Source organism: Thunnus albacares, chromosome 15 (assembly GCF_914725855.1).
Source record: "Thunnus albacares chromosome 15, fThuAlb1.1, whole genome shotgun sequence".
Lineage (NCBI taxonomy): Eukaryota > Metazoa > Chordata > Actinopteri > Scombriformes > Scombridae > Thunnus > Thunnus albacares.
In genome coordinates this window covers 4542689-4568473 of record NC_058120.1, presented here as the reverse complement: position 1 = coordinate 4568473, position 25785 = coordinate 4542689, and the positions used below count along the sequence as shown (strand labels likewise).

General features: G+C 39.6%; 2 protein-coding genes across 4 annotated transcripts in view; one reads left to right on the top strand and one right to left on the bottom strand.

Moving 5' to 3' along the window:
* Positions 1-15614, bottom strand: part of LOC122998523 — a 17951-nt gene extending 2337 nt beyond the window's left edge. The window contains exons 1-2 of the mRNA XM_044375455.1: positions 15530-15614; positions 14809-14930 (exon numbers count right to left, since the gene is read on the bottom strand). The gene's annotated coding sequence lies outside the window, so the exon portion shown is untranslated. The remainder of the gene's footprint in view (positions 1-14808; positions 14931-15529) is intronic.
* On the top strand, positions 8336-25785 carry rin3 (Ras and Rab interactor 3). Of its 3 annotated transcripts, none has more exons than XM_044375197.1 (14): positions 8336-8737; positions 12160-12763; positions 14844-14955; positions 15115-15187; positions 15579-15670; positions 16999-18067; positions 19625-19805; positions 19939-20110; positions 20993-21114; positions 21290-21476; positions 22643-22774; positions 22888-23054; positions 23617-23731; positions 24648-25785. In XM_044375197.1, the coding sequence occupies exons 1-14, from the start codon at positions 8703-8705 to the stop codon at positions 24911-24913; spliced, it is 3327 nt and encodes a 1108-aa protein (XP_044231132.1). In that variant the 5' UTR covers positions 8336-8702; the 3' UTR covers positions 24914-25785. The 3 variants fall into 3 exon arrangements, with proteins under 3 accessions (XP_044231132.1, XP_044231133.1, XP_044231134.1); XM_044375198.1 differs by lacking the exon at positions 8336-8737 and adding an exon at positions 10424-10517; XM_044375199.1 differs by lacking the exons at positions 8336-8737; positions 12160-12763 and adding an exon at positions 13350-13571.

Genomic DNA, 25785 nt, shown 5'->3' with positions numbered 1-25785 from the left:
CCAACAATGCCCCCAGAGCATTTTACAAACAATTGAGAGAAAAAGTAGCCCACAGCTATTTCAATGATAGAGAACATTTCCTCAGTCAATTGATTAGAATATTAGAATCACTAATGTGAAATAATCCACCCAGGTCAAACAGCACCAACCCAAGGTATCCATCAATAAGTTATGAGTAATGATGAGAAGAGAACCATCTGCTGGCATAAGAGAACCATTCAAATTTGTTGTTTTTAAACCTTCTTTGACAGCGGTTTCTCAAAAGGTCTCCACTTTTTATAATTTAGAAGTCAAGATATTACTTCTAAACTCTGTCAGTACAAATGCACTGTGTGTAGAACTTTAAGTTTGAGGCTGAACACTGAGCTAAGAACTACAGCATAGTCCTAGATGGCTAATCCTTTGGTTAATATTGTATATAACTTATATCTTAGAACATACAACATACCAGCAGTCTTTACCACCTAGAAACTGAAAAAAATCATCACAGCCAAGGCAACAAAACATAAAATTCTCTAATGTAGGCTACTTCATCCCAAGAGTAGGCTAAACACTACATTAAATACTGAAGCCCTTTGGTGAATTTTGTGGAAATTATATCTTAGAACCATACAGTCTATGCTTAGAACATAATACATACCAACAGTCTTCATAACCTAAAGGGTTAAAAACTAGTCACAACAGGATAACAAAATATAAAAGCCTAAAATGTAGCATTACTTCAAATATGTAGAACCCTACGGTTTAAATAAACTAAATACTAAAGCTCTAGTAGCTAATCCCTTTTCGTCAGTTTTGTAGAAGTTATATCCTAGAACATACAACATACCAATAGTTCTCAGATGAAAACCTCCTCACAGCTGAAACAACAAAAGAAACTTCAAATGAACTTAATGTTTTTCTTGCTAGGAAAGACTAAACACTAAGCTAAAGGTTCCAGAACTTGTTGGCTAATCCCTCTGGTCAATTCTGTAGAAGTTATATCTTAGAACATTTAACATACCAACAGTTCTCAATACCAAAATGGTGAAAAACTCTTCACAGCCAAGACAACAAAAGATAAAAACCTCAAACAACCCAGCAAACATTATAAAGTTGGAAGGACGTTAATGCGACAGCCTGCAATAAGCAGCCTTAAAGTACCATGCAAATTTGGTTACAAAAATAAAGTTGAGATGACGTCAATATTCCCTCAAAGCTGTTCCCTCGATCAATATGAGAAATCACAAGCTGAATTGGTAATATGCCACAGAATGACTGTGAGTTCAGGTTTGATGTTGATGTTCCTGCCTTTACCAATTTACGGAATGGGTTCATCCACACCAGCACACCAATTAACTCCAGCTTTGTGGGAGATAACAACAGTACTTAGTGTGGAGATTAGCTCTAAACATTAGCTTACAGGAAGTCACCAACATCACCACAGAATTGACCACAGAAGTGTAGCACCCACCACACGCACTGAGAAATCTGCTAACCTCAAGACAACACTGGATAATTTCACCACACTTGAAGCAGTTCAGTGGGAAAAAAAAGTTAAGAGGAAATAAGAATCATTTGCTAATGCAAAAACTCTTTAGTCGCTCTCTTTCTCACAGAAAGAAAAGAACAGATTGATGTTTACATACTAACATCCTGTAAGTCCTGAAATATCCATACTAATATCTATCTACAATGTAATATTAAAGATTCTAACTGTCTAATTTGCATGTATTAGTGATGCCTTCCTCACAAATTAGTTAAGCTCCATCAAAGGAGCCTATTGATAGTTGAGAATCATTCCTAGTCTCTATTGCCCTTTCTCTATCTATTCAGTGTGCCTCCAAGCATCCCCTCTCCTTCTCTCTCTCTTTCTCTCTCCTTCATCACTGCCGCTGCCACCTGCTCTATTTTCCCTCGATCAATAGAAAAGCCAGAACCTTATCTACATAGTCACAGTCATTAAAAGGCATCAGTCAATCCAGTCCATCGATCTCAGTCCCATCCTGGTAATGTGTTGTCATTCTGCCTCAAATCAGCATCCTCATTTGTTTTCCTTACCGGCATCTCTGTCCCTGTCGTCTCTCTCTCTCTCTCACTCCCTCTCTCTCTCTCTCTCCCTCTTTCTTTATCTCTGCCGTTTTTCTCTTTTTCTGTCGCTTGTCTCCCTCTCTCCCTTCTCTCTCTCTCTCTCTCTGCTGTGAATCATGCCTTCTGTCAGAGCAAGGTTTTTTTGACAAGCGCTCTCTCTGCCAACCAACACACCAACGCAAACCCTCCTCCTCCTCCTCCTCCTCCTCTCCCTTTCACTCTCTCTCCCTTATAATTTTTCTTCTCCTCAATTCAGCCTCCCTCTACCTCTCACTCCCTCCCTCTCTCTCTCTCTCTCTCTCTCTCTCTCTGTCTCTCTCTCTCACTCTCTCTTTTTCTCTCTGTCCCTCCCATTTACACTCCACACAGCTTCGGGGCTTTAAGAGCTTTGGAGCTGCAAAGAGACCAACTTCTCCTCTCCATCTGCCTCTCTTTTTCTTTCTTCCTCCATCTCTCACCCGTCATCTCTCTATCTTATTGCTTTCTTTCTCTCTCCCCCATTCTCTCATTCCCCTCTAGATTTAGTTTGACCTGAGTGGGTTACCCTTGGGAAATCATCACCACCAGACGTTTTAGAAATGAGGTAACGAAGGAGAAGAAAAAGAAGGACACATCTCTATCTATCTATCTATCTATCTATCTATCTATCTATCTATCTATCTATCTATCTATCCCACATATCTATGTTTCAGTCTCCCACACACTCTTTTCTTCTCTGGCTCTCTCCATCCCTCTTGTAGCCCTCTCAGTTTGCCCTCTACCTCCCACTCTTCACCTCAACGTTAATGCAACACGCATCACTGTGGAGGCGGCAGCGAGAGTGAGAGAGACAGAGAAAGAAAGCGCAACAATGGATTCTCACATACTGTACAGTGCAGTTTGAAAGCATCAGCAGCAGCAACATCATTTGACTATATACAGCTGCGTGCACATGGAAAAACAGGATCTGTTTTTTAAATCATTAAAAGATGTTAAACCATGATCAGCGGCATCATAGTGTCTTTCTCTCTTTTTTTGCTCCTTTCTATCTGAGTGATATAACAGCTCTAGAATGATATAACAGCACATCACTGTCACTAGTGTACAGACAGTCATGTTTTTTATGTTTGTGTGGAAATCAATAGAAAAGGAAGAGCTGGGTAGTTCGCATGAGCAGCAGCAGCAGCAGCAGCAGCAGCAGCAGCCACCATGTTTGGACACAGAAATCAGTGCCACCTACAAGAAAGACAACTTCATTCAAGGAGGAAGATGTCACAGTGCTGCCCACATTGTTTGATTGACAATGTGTTATTCACCAAGCCTGCACAGTCCTCTAATTCATTTCAATTCATTATTCAGTCTTAATAATAGAATAAGATATTTAAAAATGTCTAATCTGATTGCTCTGTTTGGATCCAGATCTGCATCAAAATTAGAAACTACCCAGACCAGAACAGGATTTATGTTTATGTCAACATTTAAGAATTTAAAAAATATGATAATGATGTATCAGCCTGTACTGATTTTCTTCTACATAAACCCTTCAATTTGCATATTAAAGAATTGTGAGTGAGGCATGCACTGAGCAGGACATTTTATACTACTAAATGACAAACACGTCCTCTACACTGGAAATTAACATTTTTGCTACTTATTGGTCGACATACAGTATACTGATATACTGATCAGTATGAATGCATGCTGATTGGCTGTTGGTGGTCATCTAAGTCATAAGTGGGAATATAAGCTTCTTGTACAAACATAATACATAAACCATTACTCCTGACTCAAGACCACTTGAGTTGATTTCAATCATTTAAATGTGTCATATTGCATATTGGCAGGACTTTTGCATATTGACTGTAGGGGTGTTGCCATTCTTTTATTTTCATTTATTCATTTTTGCATGATTGCTCAGAGTTGATACATATGTGTTAAGACATTATCTGCCAAATGGCAATCAAAGCCTTCTTGTCCTGGTGCTCAGTCCAAGAAAAGATCATTTCTGCTTCCCAAGGACTTCCCAACATTGTAGAATGCTACCCCTTAAAAATATTAGAAATAGAAAAAGTTTCTAAATAGTGAAAATTTAGTTTCGTGGAAATAGATGTGAATTTTTGTTTCCATGCTTCACTGTTCAAGACTCAATCAAAACAGGCCAAAACATAAAGTGGCCACATGGTGGCATTATTGCATCCACTTCTGCACCTAAATCCATGTTCCATATCCCAACTTTCCAATATCAATGACATGTCCATGAAATCTCTAAGTTTTTAAGAAAATGATGACCAATTAGAATCCAAAGCAAAACCAAAACTGATGATGATGATAAGACATAAAGCTCAATTCATTTTGATCCTCTTGAATCAATTTTTCCAGCAAGACACATCAGACTTACTCAATATAATAGCAGTGGATATAGTTATACAGTTATATGACAATAAGCTAAGCTTGTAAGCCTGCACTATATTATATAAGTGGTTCACTATACACTAAGGCGGCTCAGTCAATATGCATTAAAATGAGTTAAAAAAAAATCTAAATAAACAATGAAAAACCATAAAAATGTGATGTTATTTCTGAAACTCCAGGGTTTCGATTGTAAGCTGTACCATTCACGACTATCTTGTTAAAATTGGGCCAATCGTTTCCAAGATATTTGGTGTGACTGACAGAGACAAAGACTGACTCACACTCCCCTTTCTTGTGCTTGTTCATATATATGAGCTCAAGTTGTGTTGACTCAGTGAGTGTGTGTGTGTGTGTGTTGGAAAGAAAGAGACAGGAGACGGAGCAAGGCAAGCAGAGACAGGAGAAAGATCTCACAGTCAACACAGTAAAAAAAAATATATTTTCCGAAAAACAGAGTGAATTTGCCTTGAAATGTGTGGCTCAATTTATTCAGACTGCTCCGCCTGGTGTGTCCATACTGAACAGCTGAGTGTGCTGTGTTTGATTAGACCAACAGCTGTGAGAGCATGAAGCCTGACAGTAGTTAAGTTTAAAATTGTGTTTATGTTCCTTCATGTTTCCCACAGTCTTACTTGCTAATGAGGGTAAAAGTTTGACCTAACAGTAGTCTAAGGCTATGAGCTTCAGCTTGTGATCCAAAGCTACAAACACTGGACAACAAGTTCCTCTGCAGGGTGGCTGGCCTCCGTCTGCAGGACAGGGTCAGGAGTTTAGGGATTTAACAAGACCTTGGTGCTGAGCTGCTGCAGTTGCACATCCAAACAAAGCTGACATGGCTGAACACGACTGCTTTAAAAAATTCACATTTTCCTTTCCTGGTCACTGGGAAAGTAGATAATGAATTTAAATGATCAAAAGCAATTTCCAGCAACAATATCCCTGTTACTTTTTTAACATGATTTTTCCAACAAGTCTCTCAGTCTAATGACACAATACAGTAATTATCTGACACTGCCTTACAAAATTACTTGAGTGTTTTCTGAACTGGCACCCCTATTAGCATGAAAGCATTGTTCATCAGTGCATTCAAAAAAGTAATATGAGCATTTTCTGCTCCACACCTCTATGGTCAAGGTTTGATTAAGTTTAGGTAAGTGAAACTATTTAGGGAAATATCATAGTCATGCATAAGACACAGGATGTCAACAGTAGCTTCAGGTGTTAAACTCCATTGCTTTGCATGCCCAACCGACCTCCTCCCTAGAGAAGCTTTGGAAATGACTAATGCTGCTGTTTTTCTGGTTTTGTGTGGACAGTTTCTCATTGCAACGTTAGCATTTAGTTCAGCACTACAAGCACCAGTTCACAAAGCTGCAAGCACATCTGTAGACTCTCAGTCTTGTTTAATATACATGATAACATTTCAGCATCAGGCTCCTAACTCACTGTAAAGATCTAGATATAAAAATGACGAAATAGATTCAATAAAGATGTATTTTAGTGGAAATGGTTACATTATATTCATGTGTATCATATGTCTGTGTGAGAGATAAATAACCTGCGGCGCCTCATAGCTTTAATATCTCCATCAGAAACTAACCTCATGCTGTACCAACAGACAGCCGCTCTGCTCATTCATCGCTCCTCATTTATTGTCATCAGTAAGAAATGTCGACAGTCAACTCCTGCAGCCAGCTCCTGGTAAACAAATGAATCACCTAAACCAAATGTTCAATCTCTATTTTAACAAAAACAGAAATTGACTGGCTGAGTCTGTGTTCAGAACTCATAAATGATAAAATACTGGTCGGAAACATTCAGAAGCACCGCAGTAGGCTTCTGGCACAGCATATGGTGGCCTGTAACTGACACAAATACCACAAATCAAATTATCATAGTAAGTGCAGTGAACTGGCCAAGTAGAGCAGAAATCCAATAGAAATGTCTAATGAAATATAGAACTTTAGCTACAATATGTGGTATGTGAACAGAATCACTCATTGTGATGAACCCACAGAGAATTATCACCAACTCTGCACTTCCCAACAGCTGTACAGACCATTTGAATCTCTTTTAGTTTGTTGGTTTTATTTTTTGGCCCACAAACTATGCTCTCTTCAACCTTGTTTCTGCAAAAAAAGCTCTGCTAAACACACAGTACAGAACCTACTCAGCACCAAGCAGCAGTCACACAGTCAGCAACTTGCTGGAGAACATCGTGGAACATTTAGCAGTTAAAGAGACAGATATTTTTCACAGGAATTGGTGGAGACTAAAAACAGAACTAAAAGGAGTGTAAATATTGAACTTACATTTGTCAGGTGGCCAGAAACAAACTAATACCAAAGTTTCTTGTCTGCCGGATGTGTAAATTAGCAATCCAGTTTGTTCCACTGCCACCAAGTGTCCAAAATGTAACAAATGCAGCTTTAATCATGAAAGTCAAGCTTTGGTTGGGTGATGAATGAGATCACATCTTTTAGCTGCAACACTAGAACCTACACAGGTGTTATGAGGCAGCCTAGGTGGGCATTTCTGCCTACAACTGTGACCACAGAGAATTCACATGCTGCATTTGTTCAACACACGCCTTCATCCACAGTGAGCAACCACCATTTGATCCGAGTTCTGACTCTCCATCCCTCCTTATGGCATGATTAGTGATGGCATAGTGTCTAGAAAGGCACTGATCATGTTCTATGGTGTGTAATGGTGTTTGTTCCTCTATAAAAGGCAACCAACATGTCCACCAACACTGTTACTATGCTGTGTGATGCTCTGTATCACAGCTCCCTCCAGTGGTGGCTCACTGCAGGTGAAACTGTGTGAACAAAACTTCACACTTAATCGTCACATTCGGTTGAGCAGGGAGGGTCTGCACATTGAATACTTGTATGATCACAAGTGTTTGCACAGGAAGCAGGTGCACAGTCATCACGCTTAGCTGCGTTTTGAATGCATGTGTGTGTGTGTTTTTGACCACATATGCATGTCCGTGTTCCACCATTTGTGGGTTTTAAAATAAATGTGACCTGAGAGCTCTGAGAGCAAGAGTTCACAGCAGAGTGGGAGTGAGTTTAAATTTGCTTGTTAACCTTAGTTTTGAAATAAAATGCATAAATTTAGTTGTGAATTATGAAATAGGCATATAAACTTGCCAAAAAGACACACTGACCTTTAGACACACTTGTGTAAACTATGTTAGACTTTAACTGTTGTGGGTTTGTAACGTATTTTGCGCCAACATACACATCGTCTTTACTTTGAACTATTTTCATGCCCTTAAACCTACAAATATTCAGTCTTTTCTCCAGACTGAAATTCTTTTCAGAGTGGGAAAGCCTCTGAACACGAAGACTTTACACTAAAAGCTGCACCCCGATATATCACCCCAACCCTAACTATGATCTATCTGGATGTAGACAGAACAAAATACCCTGTCAGAACAGAGAAATGGGGATATAAATGAGAGATGAGATAAGCAAAGGAGAGGAGGTGGTGAAGACTAGAACCGAAAACAGTGAGATTTAATGTAAAAGCAGAAGGGGGAGGTGGGAGGAGGCAAGAAGAGAAGAGAAGAGGAAAAAATAGGGGAGGGGGAAAGAAAAGCTTGCGGGAAACATGAAGTTGTACATTCCACAGTTTGAGAGGGGGAGCATCTGGAAATCTTTAAAGGAGAGAGGAGGGGACAAGGAGGGAGAGGAGGAGGAGGCTATAGGAGCATCTGCTGAATATTTAGGCCACACATACGGGATGTGAGCAGAGTCGTATTTCTATGAGATTTGAAGGCAGTTTGCATATGCAAAACATGAGCAAAAATAAGATTTATTCAAATCATTTGAAATATTTGTTGGCTTCACTGCTCATAAGTGCAACACTTCTAGACAGGAGCATCACCAGTTGAGTAAGAAAGCAGGATTTCATGAGACAGAATTTGTAAGACAGTATTTCACAGACAAAAAAAAAGACAGAGTGAGAGAGAGAGGGGGAAGTCTGACCAAAGTGTTCGGCCTCTTCCTGCCTGACGAACAGCTCAGGAAGTTAAGGCAGACACAGAGGGTAGGGCTGACACACAGAAAGATCTTTTCCCTTTGCCTTTAGGTTTTCCTTTTTCAGTCCTGCTCCGATCAACAAGAGGAAGAAAAGAGGGAGTGGGGGGGCAGAGAGGAGGTGGAGTTTTCGATGGATCTGAGACAGAGGCAGAGTGACAGAGCGCAGTCGAACACTCAATCTGTGGAAGTATGATGGAAGCAAGCGTTGTTTCCCAGGACGCAGGGTGAGTTTGGGACTGTGGAGCTGGGTGAAAATACAGTGCAGGAACTGTATTCTGTCGAGGCGGTGGGGTGTTGTAACTGTCATGGAGGGGAGGGGGAGCCAGGGGGTCGAAAGTCAGACAGCCAGCACAGGAAAAACAGATGTGATGACTCACTGACTAATATATAGGTCAGTGGCTACACAGAGTTTTTGAACCATCAGATGTCGATGTTTGTTTGAGCTGAGCGTTGCCACTGAGCACTTGAAAAAAGCTCATCAGACCTTTATAAGAGAGCTTTATAGAGAGTATGTTAACTTTTAAATGTACAAGTGTTTGAATGTCACATGAACATTTCAGTTTTTACAGTATAACTACCTCGACTTGAAACTTTCAGCTATGTTTTGGTGACGATGCTGAGCAAAATGTGATTTAGGATCCCTTTAGGAATGAGGTAGAGTCATTCTTACTTGCTGAACTTGGTTGAAGTCAGAGCCAGTTACTATGTCGAGGCTGATCCTAATCCTGATTGCTAATAGAATTATTTAAGCCCAGTTTGTTTGGGTTTTATTGCTCTGTATAGTTGAGCCTCACAAACATTTACTCCCTTAAAGACAAGATTATGAAAAGAAAACTAAATAAAGATCAGTTTTAAGCTGGTGCCATGAATATGTTGCTATTTCTTGTACTTGTGTTAGGCTTTGATTATCCTGAAGGTCATGTTGGGTTATGCAAATAGTTGGTGTGCTGTCTATCAGGCTGCTGAGAAATCTCACACCACACATTTAAAACTAAAAGACTTTGGAACTACATAAACATTACATGTTTTACTTCTTTAACTATTATAATATGAAGTAAATATAAGTGCATGATGTTTCCAAATGGCAAAAGCCAAATAGAGTATGTTCCAGCGTGTCTGTGCATGTCTGTGCTGACTGTTTTACTGACAACTGCATTTTCCTTCAACTTTAAAATCTAGCTGACCTAACAGTTATTCAACCCCTTTCCTGTGGGCAAGCATGACATATTTCACACAAACAGGAATTCTGGGGTGTGTGCTGTAGTCTTGTGATTTCCTCAATTTTGCAGGATATTTCTATTAAATACGAGTGACCTCATTCAACACTGGATTCTAAACGCTCAAACTACAGTGATTCAGCAATTTAAGTTACAACCGGTGTAAAGATGCATTTAAAAAAGGACAAATATGATGCTAACTTAGAATTTTAAAGGATCAATGGATTAGTGGAACTGTTTCTGGAAAGACACATTTTGAATATTTTTTTAAATATTGATTTTCACATTCCACTCACATTCATTGCATTAGGATGGAAGCAGAAATCTCTGACACAGATATATCAAAATGTGAACAAATAAAACCAGACTAGACTAGATTCCACTAGAGGTATGAGAAAAACATCTGTGTAATGGGAATTTGTGTGAACATACTTCTCATATGGTCCATTCCAAAAAAAGAAAGTAAAAAGCCACTAAAAATTCAAGTATTGCAAATGTGTCTGTACCGACTGCAAACATAGCATTTCAACTGCCACAGTATTAAACTCATTATCAACAGGCTGTAGTGTGCTGGTGGCATGTTTACTGGAAATGACGGAGAACAAACAGATACAGACCATGGTGTCATATCTCTGTGGTATTTGAAGTAAACCCCCCTGACCACAAGAGGAGTGTTCTCTGCCATCTGAAGTAGAATTAGCTCGTTGCTACGGCGGTTGGCTGTTTAACATGGAGCTTCTGAACCATCAATAGGACATCTCAGCCTCCGACTCCTGTCAATGTTGTTGTCAGTTAAGACCATCTGTTCCTATTGCTACATGACATCACTTCTTCTTTTTTACAATGCACTCTCTTTCCCCTTCCTGGTGTTAGATGATTGTTTTGCAGAGAAAACATCCAGATGAGAGACAAACAGCTAGCTATATTACTATATTAGCTAGCAGCTAAAATGCTTTCAGTTAATGCTAAGGATAAGGCTGTTTTTTTTCTTATTGTTAAATCTTATGAGAGGACCAAAACCAACAAAGAATTGATACAACTAACAAGTATTGTGTGTGTATATCTAAAACCTGACATATCTAAGTCGTCATAGATCTTTGTCCAAAAACTATTAAAAAACGCATCAATTAGCCACATTGTTGCCCTGGCTGACGTGTTCCTTTATCGCCTTGAACGCAGGCAATGAATTTTATTTTCAGTCGATCCCACACACTGTTCTGCTGCCATAAATAGCCTACTAGCTATTTATGGCCTGTTTGACTAATGTTAGCTAAACACTGCAGTGCCCAGCTGTTTTAGGAATTACCCAGCCTCTCTTAGAAATTAAATTATATATAGTATTTGTGACTTATTTTTAAAGCTACACAAATCAAATTTTTTGTGTTAACAATCTCTCACTTAATTTGTGTAATGTGAGAGGTGTTGCTTATAGTGACAAACCCACAGAATTACCACTAACTCTGCAGTTGTCCACAGCTCTATGCAGTGTTTTAGCATCTTTTAACTTGGTTTTGGTTTTACAGCCCACCACTTAACTGTTTTTGTTCAGTCTAATCTCTCTCATCATTTCCAGCAGCAGCATAAGGCTGTTTTTAGTGAAAAAGCTCTGTTAAACCCACTGTACACTACCTGTCCAGCACCAAATGGCAGACAGACAAAGTCAGTGACTAGCTAGTGAACATAGTAGATCATTTTGCTAAAGAGCCAGATATTTCCCTCAGAAGTTGGTGGAGACCAAAACAGAGCTAAAAGGATAGTGAATATTGAACTTACATTTGTTGATATGTAAACAGACAACTGTTAACACGTTCACCACAACAATTTTTTAAGGTGATGTATGTCAGTGTTGTGTTTACAGCTCAGTCTGCAGCTGTAAACACAACATTGACCAAGTGGCCAAAAAAGACAACTTTAAAGATTTCCTTCTTCCATAGGAAACAATTGGTTTGGAAATGAGCACCACAGACAGGGTAGAGAAGTTGGGAAGTACTGAGAGACGACCTAACTAATTTTTCATTTTGAATTTTTACCAGAATTAGTGACAATAAGAAAATATAGATTAACACCAACTTTAACCTTTAAGCTTCTGTCCAAGATTGTTCACTTCGAGAACAGACTCTCTTTCAGTTTTGCACCACAAAAGATCCTCTGTTTTTGCAAAACAGTCTTACAGACTCCTGAAAGCTAACTGGTGGCTGTTAATCTCAACTGAAACAATGATTCACAGTAATCATGCACATCGTGTGTTGCAAAATGCAAGCTTTGCACAGAGTCAACTAAACTTCAGTCAGCATCTCTGAAGTCACAGAAAATGAGTCAAGTTCTGGTGACCAGATGCTTTCTTGAGGCTGAAGTTGAAACAGATATAAACAAATTCGCTGCATGTTATTTCCATCTCTGACCCTTAGCCTTTTCTGTTTCCTTTACAGCCACACAACCCCTCTGACAGGAGCACTCGACACTTCAACCACCCCCTCTCCTGACTCCATCCCTCCATCTTCTCCCCTTTCACCACGTTCCCTGCCCTCCTCCCACCCTCCTACCCGACCACGCCGACCCAAACCACCACCTCCTAGCTTGAAGTCCTCCCAGCTACCCTCTCGACCTCCTCTTCCTCCATCCACACCTCCATCCCTCCCTCCTCCTCTCCCTCCTGTCTCCAAACCTCTCTCTTCCAACCCTCCTCCTGCTTCTGTTCCTCCCACTCTTCCCTTCAACCCTCCTCCCCCATCTCTTCCTCCCCCTATCTCCCCTACTCCCATCTCCCCTCCTCCCTTGCTTTCTCTCCAGTCAACTGTCTCCTCTGAGCTTACTCCCTCTTTTACTCCTCCTCCTCTTCCTCCACCTTTATCCCCAACAGTCCCATCCTCCTCCTGCTCCTCACCTCCTCCCCCACCTCTCATCCCTCCATCCTCTCCAACACCTTCACTGCTGAGCCCTATAGATCGGCTGGTGGGGAGCGCACCCATATGGCAGCCCAAAGGACTCAGCCAAGACCAAACCACAAGCATAATGGGAAAAGAGACGGCTGGGGTGAGAAATATACATATACCTTTAACATACATTTTTGAATTACACTTTATTTTATGGGTCTGTAAGTTGCTAATAATTTCCATACAAGTTTCCTGTAAAGAACTTAATTATTTGGTACAAACTATAGGTCAAATAGACACAAAGTTCTGAAACAGGTAAGTGAGTTTAGTTAAAAGTCCTGTCGTAAATACCTAAGGTGTAGGTTTTGATTTATGGTTCAGCGCTGGATTCCTCCCAGTGATATCACCAGTCAACCCAGTGCAACACTAGACGGATGTACTGTATCGCTCTTTAATTATATGGCACACGGTTACTGTATTCAAATTCTTTTAGTCACATGTCAGCTATGGATATAGCTTATGGCATAGCCTCGGAACCTACACACGTAGCTTCACAAGTTCACAAGTAAAAATTCATGTTAAAGCTCTCTATTCAACACGTAGTATCTTGTTTGTTTAATCTGATAAATAAAAATTGCAATACAAGAATAATTTGTAGTATTAGAGGTAGTTACATGCTGGAACTACTGACCTCCTAGCATTTTGTCATCACAGTGAGATTGCTAGGCACAGAAGTACTGGGCAGATAGATACTAAACTGTTGTTCATCAATTCAGTTTCAGTTCCCTTTAATGCTAAGGTGGTGAAATATGATTCAGATTTAGAACAGAACACTTCCATCCACATCATTACACAGACAAGGAGCACACAACCACAAATTCATCAGATGGGCCAATTCACACTTCACACATTTACACAGCACAAGTTACATACAGATTGACTAGGGGGGCAGGAGATACGTGTACCATGTAAGTACTTTTAAAACCATTTTTACATTTCTGTTTGTGTATTGATTAAACAAATTAAATATGTGATAAATAGTGGGCTTTAAAGGTTTTGGTAGACAGATTTTTAAACTTTGGACAGAACCAAGCTAGCAGTTCCTCCAGTTTTTATGCTATAGCATATATGCTAAGCTAATCACCTCCTGGCTTCAGCTCTGTACTTACAGGAGAGCTGTGCCCACTTTGTAAGTTATACTGTAGGTGTTAGGAAGTATGACTACATGTGTGACAAAGTCTTTTGTGGCTCCAGAGGGAGCTACACAAAGTCTATTAAATTGTCTGTTGGGACTGAAGATTACAAATTTGAAAATTTGAAGTCTTTCAGGCCACATTAGCCACTACTAGCATAATACGCTCTAATTTCCAGCCAAACTGTCAGTAATCACCAGGTGTGGACAAGGAAGAAGAATGCGTGGAATAAAAAAGTTGATACATTATCTCTGATTCAGCTGCATCAATTTTGATTTTTTTAAACTGTCCATTATGAGTCTGACAATGTTATAGAAGTGCAATGCTAAATCAGTAGAATATACTTTTAACACACAAACATGAATTTTCTCTTCTAACTCTGGGAAAGAAAGCCAATAAGCATATTTCCCAAAATATCTACTTCTACTATTCCTTTAATTATTCCAATATACTGTATATATATGATTTATGGGTGTGTGTATATATACATATATATACATATATACATATATATATGTGTGTGTGTGTGTGTGTGTGTGTGTGTGTGTGTGTGTGTGTGTGTGTATGTATGTATGTATGTATGTATGTATGTATATATATGTACCCAAGTAAATATTATCTCTTTAATTATTGTAAACATTAAAACATTATCATCCATATTTGAATGTTGAATCATGTGCTTGCCTTTAGACAAATGTTTTAACTTTTGCATGTTTAGCTGACCTGCTGTGCACAAATTAAAAGACCTTACATTAGCAATTAATTATAAGTCTGCCAACTCAACATTGTCTTTATTTTGTCTCTCCCAAATTACATAGTCCTCTCCACGAACTTTCCTATACAGTACATTTACAGTTAGATATCCTTTCCTTTATCGAAAATAATAGGATACTATGGAACCTGTAAAATAAAGTGTCACCAGATATACTGACAGAAGATGTATCTGTTGGTGTACAAACCTGATTTCTAAAACCTGATTCAGCATTTTACTGTACATGTTCTCCATACTGACCTCAGAGTCGTAACCTCTCATACTGACATTTGCAGGCGTTCCTGGTTCACAGCACAGAGGACAAGGGCATGATGCTGTCAGTACGGCTGCCTGAAGAACAGGGGAAGCCGCTTGTACACGACCTGGCGGTCAAACAGCACAAGACATGTATGTGCTACACTGACCAAAATACATGACTGTAATGCTGCTCCTGTTGCTATTATACCTGCACATAGCAGAAATACAAAATGCAAGATATCCATGGCTCCGCACAGATGACATGGCATATTAGTTAGTGATTCGTTTTGAAATTGTTTTCTGTCTCAGTTCTTCACTTAGACGGTTCCTCTCTGATTTTTGATGACATCTTCAAAATGATCTCCTTCTACTGTGTCAGCAGGTAACACACATATATATATACCTGTATATACATGTGTATGCACATATATGCACATATATACATATTCAGTATATATACAGTATGCACAGACACACACAGATTTATGTTATACAGTAACATGTGCTCACATCAACAAACATGACTGATACATACATAAGATATGCATAGTCACATGCACAAAAACACTAACACATATATGATACAGTACAAATAAACAAGTATACACACTGTACATGTACACACACACACATTTATTCATTCAGTCCACATCCCTAACATGCACTGTGCATTCGCGTATGAATTTACACCATAGAAATATCATTTGCATACTCACTTACTCACTTGTGTTTGCTCTCAATGCCGGCTTTTTATTGTTGAATCCACCAATCAGGGACATCCTGGCTGTCCCACTGAGGTTACCCCTGGCCATTACCACGGCAACTAAGAGAGAGGAGCTGGAGGTCATCTCTGCTATGGGCGCAGGTAGATAAATCTGCATACTATTAGTGCACTGATGTTGGGACATTGCTGTAGGAAAGGGCAGGATACAGTAATAAAAAATACACAGAAAACACAGAAAATGGACACATCAGTGACACTATTGGCACTATTAGCAGTAATGTATAAATGAATGTACCATGTAAAAACACAGACTATGAATATACTGTATAACAAAAAGGGAAACAGATATGCATATCACATTTAAGTGTCTTCATTGACATAAAAACCCTTCATTGTTCATTGTAAAAGATTTACTCTAAAGGTCCTTATAAACGCTGATGTATACTCAAAATGGACTAGTTTGTATGATGTGTCATAAGACTAGCCACTCTTGAAGGTTGAGGGAACATACTTATTCAAATGGGGATAAACAACATACATTTTCAGACAGTCTTCCTTACAGGTATTCCTGGGGTTGCACTTGTTTGTACCCACGAAAAATGACAGTTGTGTAGTTCAAATCCTTCTCACCTCCTCACATGTCTGTAATTGCTGTGTGAAGTGGGTGAGTTTGTCAGATTGCCAGTTTTAGAAATGTTACAGTCGGAAAGTGTTGTGACTTAAAGGCTGTTCGACAATCTGACAAGCGATTCATCTGAACCATACTGACCTCTTAATACTTAATAAGCCCCTTCCCGTCCATTAGAAGATATAGAATAGTTTAACATTGTTGGAAATTTGCTTAATTGCTTTCCTGTCAATAGTTAGATGAGAAGATGGATGCCAATCTCATGTGTGGAGCTAATGCCAGGAGGCAATTGGGGGAAGTAGTTATCCTGGCTGACCAGCGCCTTTAAAGCTCAGTAATTAACATGTTATGTCCCAAAGTCACTGTGCCTGGTTGTTCATAAAACCATGACCAGTCATTTTCCAATTCTTTTTGTGCATGGATTAACCAAACAAATTATAATGTAAGCTTTAGTGGCGTTGGTAGGTGTATTTTTGGAACTTTGGCGAGAACCATAATAGCTATTTCCTCTTTCTTTTAGTCTTTGCTAAGTCTTTGCTATGCTAAGTTAGGCTAATCGCCTGCTGGCTTCAGTTCCATGCCTTTCGACTCGCCAAGCAAACTGTCCCTCTCCCAGTAAGAAAACAAGTGTAATATCCAAAACATCAAACTGTTCCTTTAATTTCTACACATCCTTGATCATGTCTTTAAATAAGCAATAAGTAATTAAAGAATGTTGTCATGTGATCATATGATGTGAGACAGACGATTAAAGGAAAACCTGAAAATAATGAAAAATATATGAAAAGAAAACAAGGTGAGTACAATGCAACTTTTTCAACACTGACTGCATGTGTTGCAGATTTCTGGACATCTGATTTGAACCAGCAGGCAAAGAACCAGGACCCGGTTTCAGATCAGAACCACAGCAGTCTGTACCTGTATGTCAACCCAGTCACTGTGGACGAGAACCCCAACAAAGACCTGAAACCCTCCTCCATCTCCAAATCTGAAATCATCACCCCTCAAAACATCAGTTCCTCCTTGCAAAATGGAGGAACCCCACAGCAAGTCACCCCGGAGGTCAAAGGTCAGACTAAGATCATGTCCAACCAGGAAATTAAATACAAGAGACCCCCACCACGACCCCCAAGCCTGGGCTCAGGCTCCGGAATGGGCTTGCTCTTCTCATCACCCCCCTCTGTGCACAATTCATCCTCAGCTGACAAAAAAGAGGAAGGAAAAGGAGGAGTAGTTGGGGAGAGAGAAGAGAGGAAGTTACTATCAACATCACCTCCTCCATCAAGGCCTCCTGTCCCCCCGCAAAGCCGAGCCGCTCCCCCACTGCCTCCTGCTCCTCTCCATCGCACCTCCTCCAGGAAAAGCACTGACCAAGAGGGAGGAGAAGGGACAGAGAGAGAGAAGGGACAAAAACCTGCAAAGAAAACTGAGAAAGAGGGGGTAGGAGAGAGAGGAGAGGAAAAAACAGGAAGTAAACCAGCTCTGCTGGGTGAGGGTGCTGAAGTAGAGAACAGTAGCAAAAATGAAGAGGATGAGGGGAAAAAGGAGGGAGAAAAGGCAGAGGAAAAAGAGGAGGAGAGGGAGGAAAAAGAGGTGAGAGTGGATAAAGAGGAGGACAAACAAAAATCCAGCTCCCAGTGTCAGCCGTTGGCAAAGAAACCGTCCCGTCCAGTCCCTCCCCCAAGGAGGAAACCGAGCTCTCCAGGCACACCTGTGTGCCCCAACCAGGCTGGTTTAATCAATCAGAGTGCTGGAATGAGAGCAACCCCTCCCTCCCCAGCACGGCGTCCAGATGTGTCACTGTACTCTCCTCAGGGTGGCGCTGTGCTGGGAACAGACCCCGACTCCTGCTCAACCAGCAGCACAGAGGAAGAGGGAGAGCCGAACCAGGAGCAGGAGCAAAACCACAGGTAGGTCTGGAAGGATTGACTGAACCAGGTTTCTAATCATGACAAAACAGTGTGGTTATCTGTGTATCAGAGATAAGATCGTGTTTAGAAGTTCTAGCAGTAGATTTCATTCAGTTCAGTGGAGAAAAGATAGGTAGGCAAAATTAAAATATATCTTTTTACTGTCAGTCAGATATAGATAATTATTCTACATTCAGTGGTATATACTGCACATGCAACACTGAATAAAACCGGTCATATTTTTGACTGTGTAGATGCATGTCAGTATATTAAGAGGAAGAGGGGTCCCAGAATAGACACTTGTGGCACACCAAATATAGCAGAGGATGACACAGAAAGAGGAAGGCAGAACATAGTCTTAGATTGATGAGAGCTGAAACACTCAAGGCAGTGCAGCATTTACTTTTTTGACATTTACAACATTACTAAAAGTCAAATGCACACATTTGGCCCTGTAAAGCTGACAAAAAAATGTGATAAATGTCAATAATGGAAAGTTTGGCCTGAGGGTGACGTTAGAAAGAAAGTCAAAAAGGGTTTATCCTCTGGTAAGCAAGCAAGCAAGACTTTTATCTCACTCTAAGTCAGCCTCGGAATGATGTCAGAGGAAAGGTCATTATGATCATTTACTAATTAGCTTTTGAAAAGGAACTCACCAGACAAACTGCCTGCACCAAGTTTTTCAGCACAGTTGAGTGAATTGAGTGGAGTTGGATTATGGATAATACAGGTTTTGATAAGGAAGAGGAATGTGTGCAAAGTACACAGAGTCACACCCTTTTTTTTAACACATATATAACAAACATGTATTAAAATGATATGTTAAAAAAAATGTTACCAAAATATAAAAATATCACAAACTGACAGAAAGATGAACTAAGAGAGAGCAGTTTTCTTATTAAATACACCAGTTATTTAATATTAAGTCAATAAAAGTCACAACATTGATACAAGTGTATCAAGAATGTATCGTAGTATCAGCTTTTTGTCCAACTCCTGACCTTGTGTACAAGATAACAGTTTAAGTGTGGTGTTTGTTGAAAAGTCTGATAAAAATATTAAGTCTAAACAATTAGAGTTTAACAATACAACACTTCCTCTGAAAGTTCTACAGGGTCAACTGTATGTCCTTGATTTTTTTGGAAGCCCACTTACAAGTACAGTTCAATCAAAATATTTCAATACATGCTAGAACAGAAGGGCAACTGCATTCTCAGGCCAGATACCACAAGTACATTGTAGTAGCCTATAAGGAAGTACAAGGTTGCCTGTTGCTTATTGACAACACAAATATAGAGAGGAACTCTACAGAGATCATATCATCAAAACATTTTCAGCTATGCAGAAATTTCTCTCTATATGACGCCATGACTTGACCTCTTAATCAATTGGTACCACTATGTTAGTCAAAGGAGAAGTCACGAGTTTTGCTTTACAGAAAGTTTCTATCTTTGTTTCTTAAAGCATCACGTGTCTAAGGACAGCGTGTCATACACTGCAGGGAGCAGGTCAATAGTAGATGTAAAAAATAAAGACTTGGTGTTCATTTCTTTCCAGCCGCCCTGCAGAGAGCTGCAACCCCAAGGTACCAGTAAAGAGAACTCCCACTACGGTTATGCTGGACCGAGCCCGCTACCGCCTGTCCACTGTCCTCACTGGTCTCATCAGCCATGACCGTCGCCTCACGCAGCGCATTGTGGAGATGGCCAGGGACCCTCTGACCTATTTTGGTAACCTGGTGAGTACACTGACCTTTGAGAAATATCCTCATCTGTCTTGGTTTTGATCAGATAAGAACATCAACCACTCAGTTGATAAAAGTTAATAAAATATAAGTGGAGTCAAGTTTATTTTTCTTGTTTGGTATTTAGGTGAAAGAGCACCGTGCATTCACCCTGGAGACCATGTCGAAGCACTCCACCTCCACCGAGCTGTTACAGGAGATAAGACAAATGATGACACAATTGAAGAGTTACTTGCTGCAGAGTACTGAGCTGCAAGCCATGCTGGAGCCACAACATCAGTATGCACAAGACAAACTAGGTAACTTTACAGCTATCTTTAAACTGTGCAGCTTTCAGCTGAAATCTTGCTGTCTGAGATGATCTACTGTGGGTTATAAAAATGTAGTTTTCTTTGTACATTTTACTTTTTTATCCAATAGTTGAGTAAACTTTTTTATAAATAAGGTTTTTTTTCATTTAAAAGGTGGATGGTTAGGCTGTGTTTTGATGAAGCTTTTTGGTTTAATGTAATAGCTTCCACACAATTTTAATAAAATTCTGGGGGAAATACTGAATGCATGGAATTTCCCTTTACTTTTTACATTATAAAAGCTAAAAAATGTTACATTTAAAACTGCACTGCAAAATGTATGTAAGCAACGGATAAAATGATTATTCGTAATATGAAAAGTGTTGCCCATAGTTATGACCTTACAGAAGATTGTGCCAAAGTTCTTCAGTCCTCCTTAGTTCAACTGAGCTTTTAAGCCTCTTTCACCAAATATTTTTTGGTTTTATGGTACATTTACTTCACAGTTCAGTCTCACCCCTCTCATCATTCTCATTTCTTGCAGCACCAGGCAGCTTTCAGCAGAAAACCTCTGATAAACTCACTGTACCCTAGCTGCCCAGCACCAAATGACAGATAAAGTTAGCAACTGGGGTGGAAAACAAAGTTAAACAGCCAGTCATTTTTCTCAGGAGTTGGTGGAGACCAAAACAAAACAATGCATACTGGACTTACAGTACATTCCACAGGTGGCTGGAAACAAGACTCTAGGTGAATGCTAATGTTGCTCTGTGTCTGCTGGATGTGTAGTAAATAGTAAATTGTTTGCTAACGTGTTAGCTGTATATGTTAACAGCTTGTTCTGGTGCTAAACATTAATTTAGTGCTTTATACATGTGTTTGTCCATGCAGAGAGCATAGTAGAAGCAGCTCTATGTAAGAGTGTACTGAAGCCACTGAGGGAGCCAATTTACCAGAGTCTGGAGAAACTGCACGAGAACAACAACAGCCTGAAACAGCTGGCACAGAACCAGGTACAACAGGACATTTGTACTTTAGAAGTGATGATAGTAGTTGAAAGTATTAATAGGATTATTTTACCATTAGAAGTGTACTGCAGCTGTGAGAATCTTTCTACAGTAAAGTTATATTAATAGCAGTAGCATATGTGATGCTAATGGTATGTGTATTGTTTGTTGTGTGTGCCAGTCTGTTGTTCTAGGCAGCACCACCACAGCATTAGGAATAACCACTGCTGTCCCTGAGGCCTCTTCTATGGAGAGGATCAGCATCAAACTGAATAATCTCCATTTGGAGTATTCTCCTCAGAAAAAGATTGAGCTGCTGCTCAAGGCCTGCAAGATCATCTATGACTCCATGTCTGTCAGCTGTCCAGGTCAGGACCCATAATACTCTGTTAAATCCTGACACTGTTCCAAACAATTCAGGAATTTTTCATTTAAAGCCCGAGTGTGTAACTTTCGAATGAATAAATAATAACAATCTCGCTCTTACAAATAAAAATCTGAATTCATAAGCAATAAAACACACCCTCGCCCAATTCAATACACTTGGGTTTTGCTGCTACAGCCTCCCTTGGTCTGGTATGACCAGTAGCTTATTGTGGCTAATGTTAGCAAACTTTAGATAGATATTTCTATGTAATTGAACTTACTGAGTCGGTTTACTTTTTTTTGACCCTTGCCTCACAGATTAACTTCAATGGTTTTATCACAAAAGTAAAACAAAAAGTAAACACACTGTACCTCTCTAAGACACATGTTGTGGTCCATTGATGTATTAACTGATGTATAAACTGGATACAATGCATCCAGTTTATGAAAATTGCTCACCAGACGCATAAACCGAAAATGTTTCCACAGGCCTCTGCATTTTTGGAGGATGTGCATTAGAGTTCTTCTCTGCCTTAATTTCATTGGCCCTAACTAATGTTGTGACACTCAGAAAAATGTATTCCTGATTTTACAGCTGTTTCTTTTTGTCATTTTGATTCAGTGGACATCATGTGACCTGCAGTTCCAACTGTGGCCACTGTGCCAAAATTCGCTCTCTGCTCAGCACTGATCTTGGGGACCTCATTGTGGTCCCATTTAACTTGACCTCAGTCAGGTCGCCTTATCATGATGTCTTTAAAGCAACTGACTCCCGAGAATCTTGAGAAATGACGGAAAATTCAATGTGCAGTAATCCTGTGGTTACATAGAATTATGTAAAGTAGTAATTGGAAAACTTTAGACTGATTTCAAGACGGCTTTATCACAATTCAGAGATTAAAGAATAACTGCCCAACCTGAAAAAATACAGAGACAATTTTTTTTTGTTCCATTACTGAGGATTTTCTACCCTGAAATTCTGGGCGAAGCTATTTACTCCTAACATTTCTGCCTCCTCAAAACTCTAACATTAAAGCGGATACCATGTGAAGTACAAAGAGAGGCAGACGGACACAAATTTAAACAGATTACATAACACAACTAATTGTATAAACTCTGGAGTTTACCCTCAGAATGTTTGTGTGTGTTGTTGTGTTGATGTGTTTAGGGCGGACCCATGGTGCTGATGACTTCCTGCCTGTAATGATGTACGTCCTGGCTAGATCCAATCTGTCCAACTTGCAGCTGGATGTGGAATATATGATGGAGTTGATGGACCCAGCACTAACACTAGGAGAAGGTACAAGCACACATACACACCCAGGCATGCAGTTATAACCACAGAAAATACTTCAACTGTAGGAAACAGTATTTCCTGTTCATATATATATATGTGTGTGTGTGTGTGTTTAGGTTCCTATTATCTGACAACCACCTACGGGGCCCTAGAGCACATCAAGACTTTTGACCAGCAGAGGTCAGCAACACGGCAGCTCAGCAGAGAGGTTCAGGACTCCATCCACCGCTGGGAGAGACGACGCACGCTCAACCAGGAGCGCATGGCCCAAGGATCTATCCGGGTACACACACACACAGACATACAGAAGACATCATCAACAACCCGACTCCGCATGATATATAAAAGTCAGACTGACTCTCACATGATGGCAGTGATGATATGTCGTAGACGCTGCCAGTCCTCGTATGCATCATGGCTTGAAAGTGATCACAGTACAGCATTCATTTACAAATAATTAGACATTAAGAAATGAGAAAACACATTGAGAGTAGCAACAAAGTAGTAACAAACAAAAAATTTTGAAGTGGTCAGAAACACAAGTCCAATAGGATGTTGAGGACAGGCTCTTTGTCTGCTTGATGTGTAAATAGGCATTTTTTTCCTAAGGCATCCATTATAAAGTATACTGTAAAAAGTGATAATATGTCAATGTTGTATTTTCAGCCTCTAAGTGGTCCAAAAACTTATGGAAAATGGATTCAATCCGTAATCACAAAAATTCAAAAACGTATGCAAGCGCATACTTATATAATGTAAAGTTGTCATGTTCTTGCCACCAAAACAGAGAAGCATATTATCTTGGTTATCATGGTGTAATTCTTGTGTGTATGTGCTTTTTTTAGGACTTCCTGACAGTGTGCTGTCCTGAGATTGGAAAAAACCCCAAAACTCTGGGTGTTCTCCCCACCACCACAATCGAACAGCTATCTGAACAGTGTGCTGCACGCTTTGAACAAGGTCAGCCTGTCACATGTTATTGTCAGCACTGGGTTTTTAAACTCCAATTTGCTATTTTTGTATAAACTACAATTCACTTACATGTTTTGATCAAAACGAGCACATTTTTTATAGCTTTACTCTCACATTTAAAGTTCACATTTTAACTGTTTAAAGGGGTACTCCAGTGATTTAGTATTGCACCCCCTACTGGAGGACAAATATCTTTATTTATTACTCTTGTTTATTTATTTTTTGGTCATTCCTCTAACTCCTCTTATTTTAATTTGAAATGATTTGTGAAGCCTATATAATTAGAATAATTAAAAGTCACAATAATTTAATGTCTCAGTAATAATGGAGAGTAAAGGAATAGAAGTAAGTACACCTAAATAGGTTTTATTGAGTGAATATTGCTTTGTGCAGTTACTGTTTCCAGTACACTGTGATGCTTTACTACAGGTTTAAATCTCTCAGTTATTTACTAGTATACTGGATAAACATGCTGACCATTATTGGGTTTGCATTTTTTTAAATCACCCATGAATATGGTCTGCATGTCATATTCTGTCATTATATTGAATTTTAGTCCAGAGCAGTGCCACTCAAAGGCAGAACCAAAATACGTGAGTGAGTGATTCTTTATCAGTTCCAAAATTTGCACAGTGGAGACCTTGTATATTAAACCTTTTTTGTGTCTAGATTTCTGTATATTAACTCAAATTTATCTCTGCTAGGGTTTATGTTTGGTATCAAAATTACTGTTTACGGTTGATAATATTATTACACGTACCTAAGTTCTAGAAATAATTAGTATTTAAGTTTGCTGGTGTCAAAAGTGTCTTTCTACTAGGTGGTGATAGTGTGAGACCACCATTATTATATCATTACTACATTATTATAATTCTCTGGGTAAAATCATGTTTCTTTCCCCCAGACTCCTACATGCTCAGTGTGTATATGGATGACGTTCACCAGCCCCTGGCCCCTACAGAGCTGGCCCTCAGTGTTAAGAACAGCTTGCAACCAGGAGCCTACTGCTTTGTCTATCACCCTATCGACCAACCCATCAACCCGCCCGTCCGCAGCTGCCCCACTGACCCGCCTCCAGCTCCACCTACAGAAATCTGTTTTCAAGCTGACATAGCAGCTGCTGATACTGTGGAGCCAGAAGCGGAAGAGGAGAGCCTGATTAGCTTGTAACTGCTCCAGCAACACAGTGGCAGCTGCTGTATTGCTATGGTAACTACATCACTGTGGTGACAGTGTAACCACGGTGACTGCATCAGCAAAGCACTGATTCAAAAGAAGAGGGGGGAAAAAATTAGGAATGTGTTTTACTCTCAGGTCTCTTGAAATATTGATCTAATTGAGACTTAAATGAAGGCAGAAAAAAATATAGAACTGATCTGATCTTCAGCCTTTCTCCGTGCCTTTGGATAAAAAGTCCACATCAGTGTGATCAGGTTCATAATTCAGTAGACAAAATACAGTAGACTATAGTATGGCTCTCTTCTTTTGTATGAATTTAATACAAGCTTAAGTCTCAGATTGATATGATGTTATGCATATTACCAAAGAGAGAAATAATTAAATAAAACAAGACATAAAAGTATCATTTTGTATCTCAACACGGGGTCTGGTACCCCAGGAGTTGGAGGGGAATGTGGTTTTATAGAATGTAAAAGTACATATAATTCTACCATGCACATGTATGATCATGTTTATACTGTTTATACTCTTATGATCTGTCTCTGATTACTTGGGTTCAGGATTATCGTGACAGGATGAAACTGTAATATCTGTAATTCCACAGCATTTACATCAGTATTACTCTGAGAAGAATAGCTGCTACAACATGTTTTGAGGAGAAAGTCCATTGTGTGTGTGTGTGTGTGTGTGTGTGTGTGTGTGTGTTTTGTATTTAAAGCACAAGTAATAGTAGCAGCTATATGGACCAAAACTTTCACTCCAATATCCCAAGTAAGCATTAACAAGTTTCATTCCACATTTTGTCTTTTATATACTGGATCTGATCTGATCTGTATTGTAAATAAAGTTGCTTTTACAGTTTA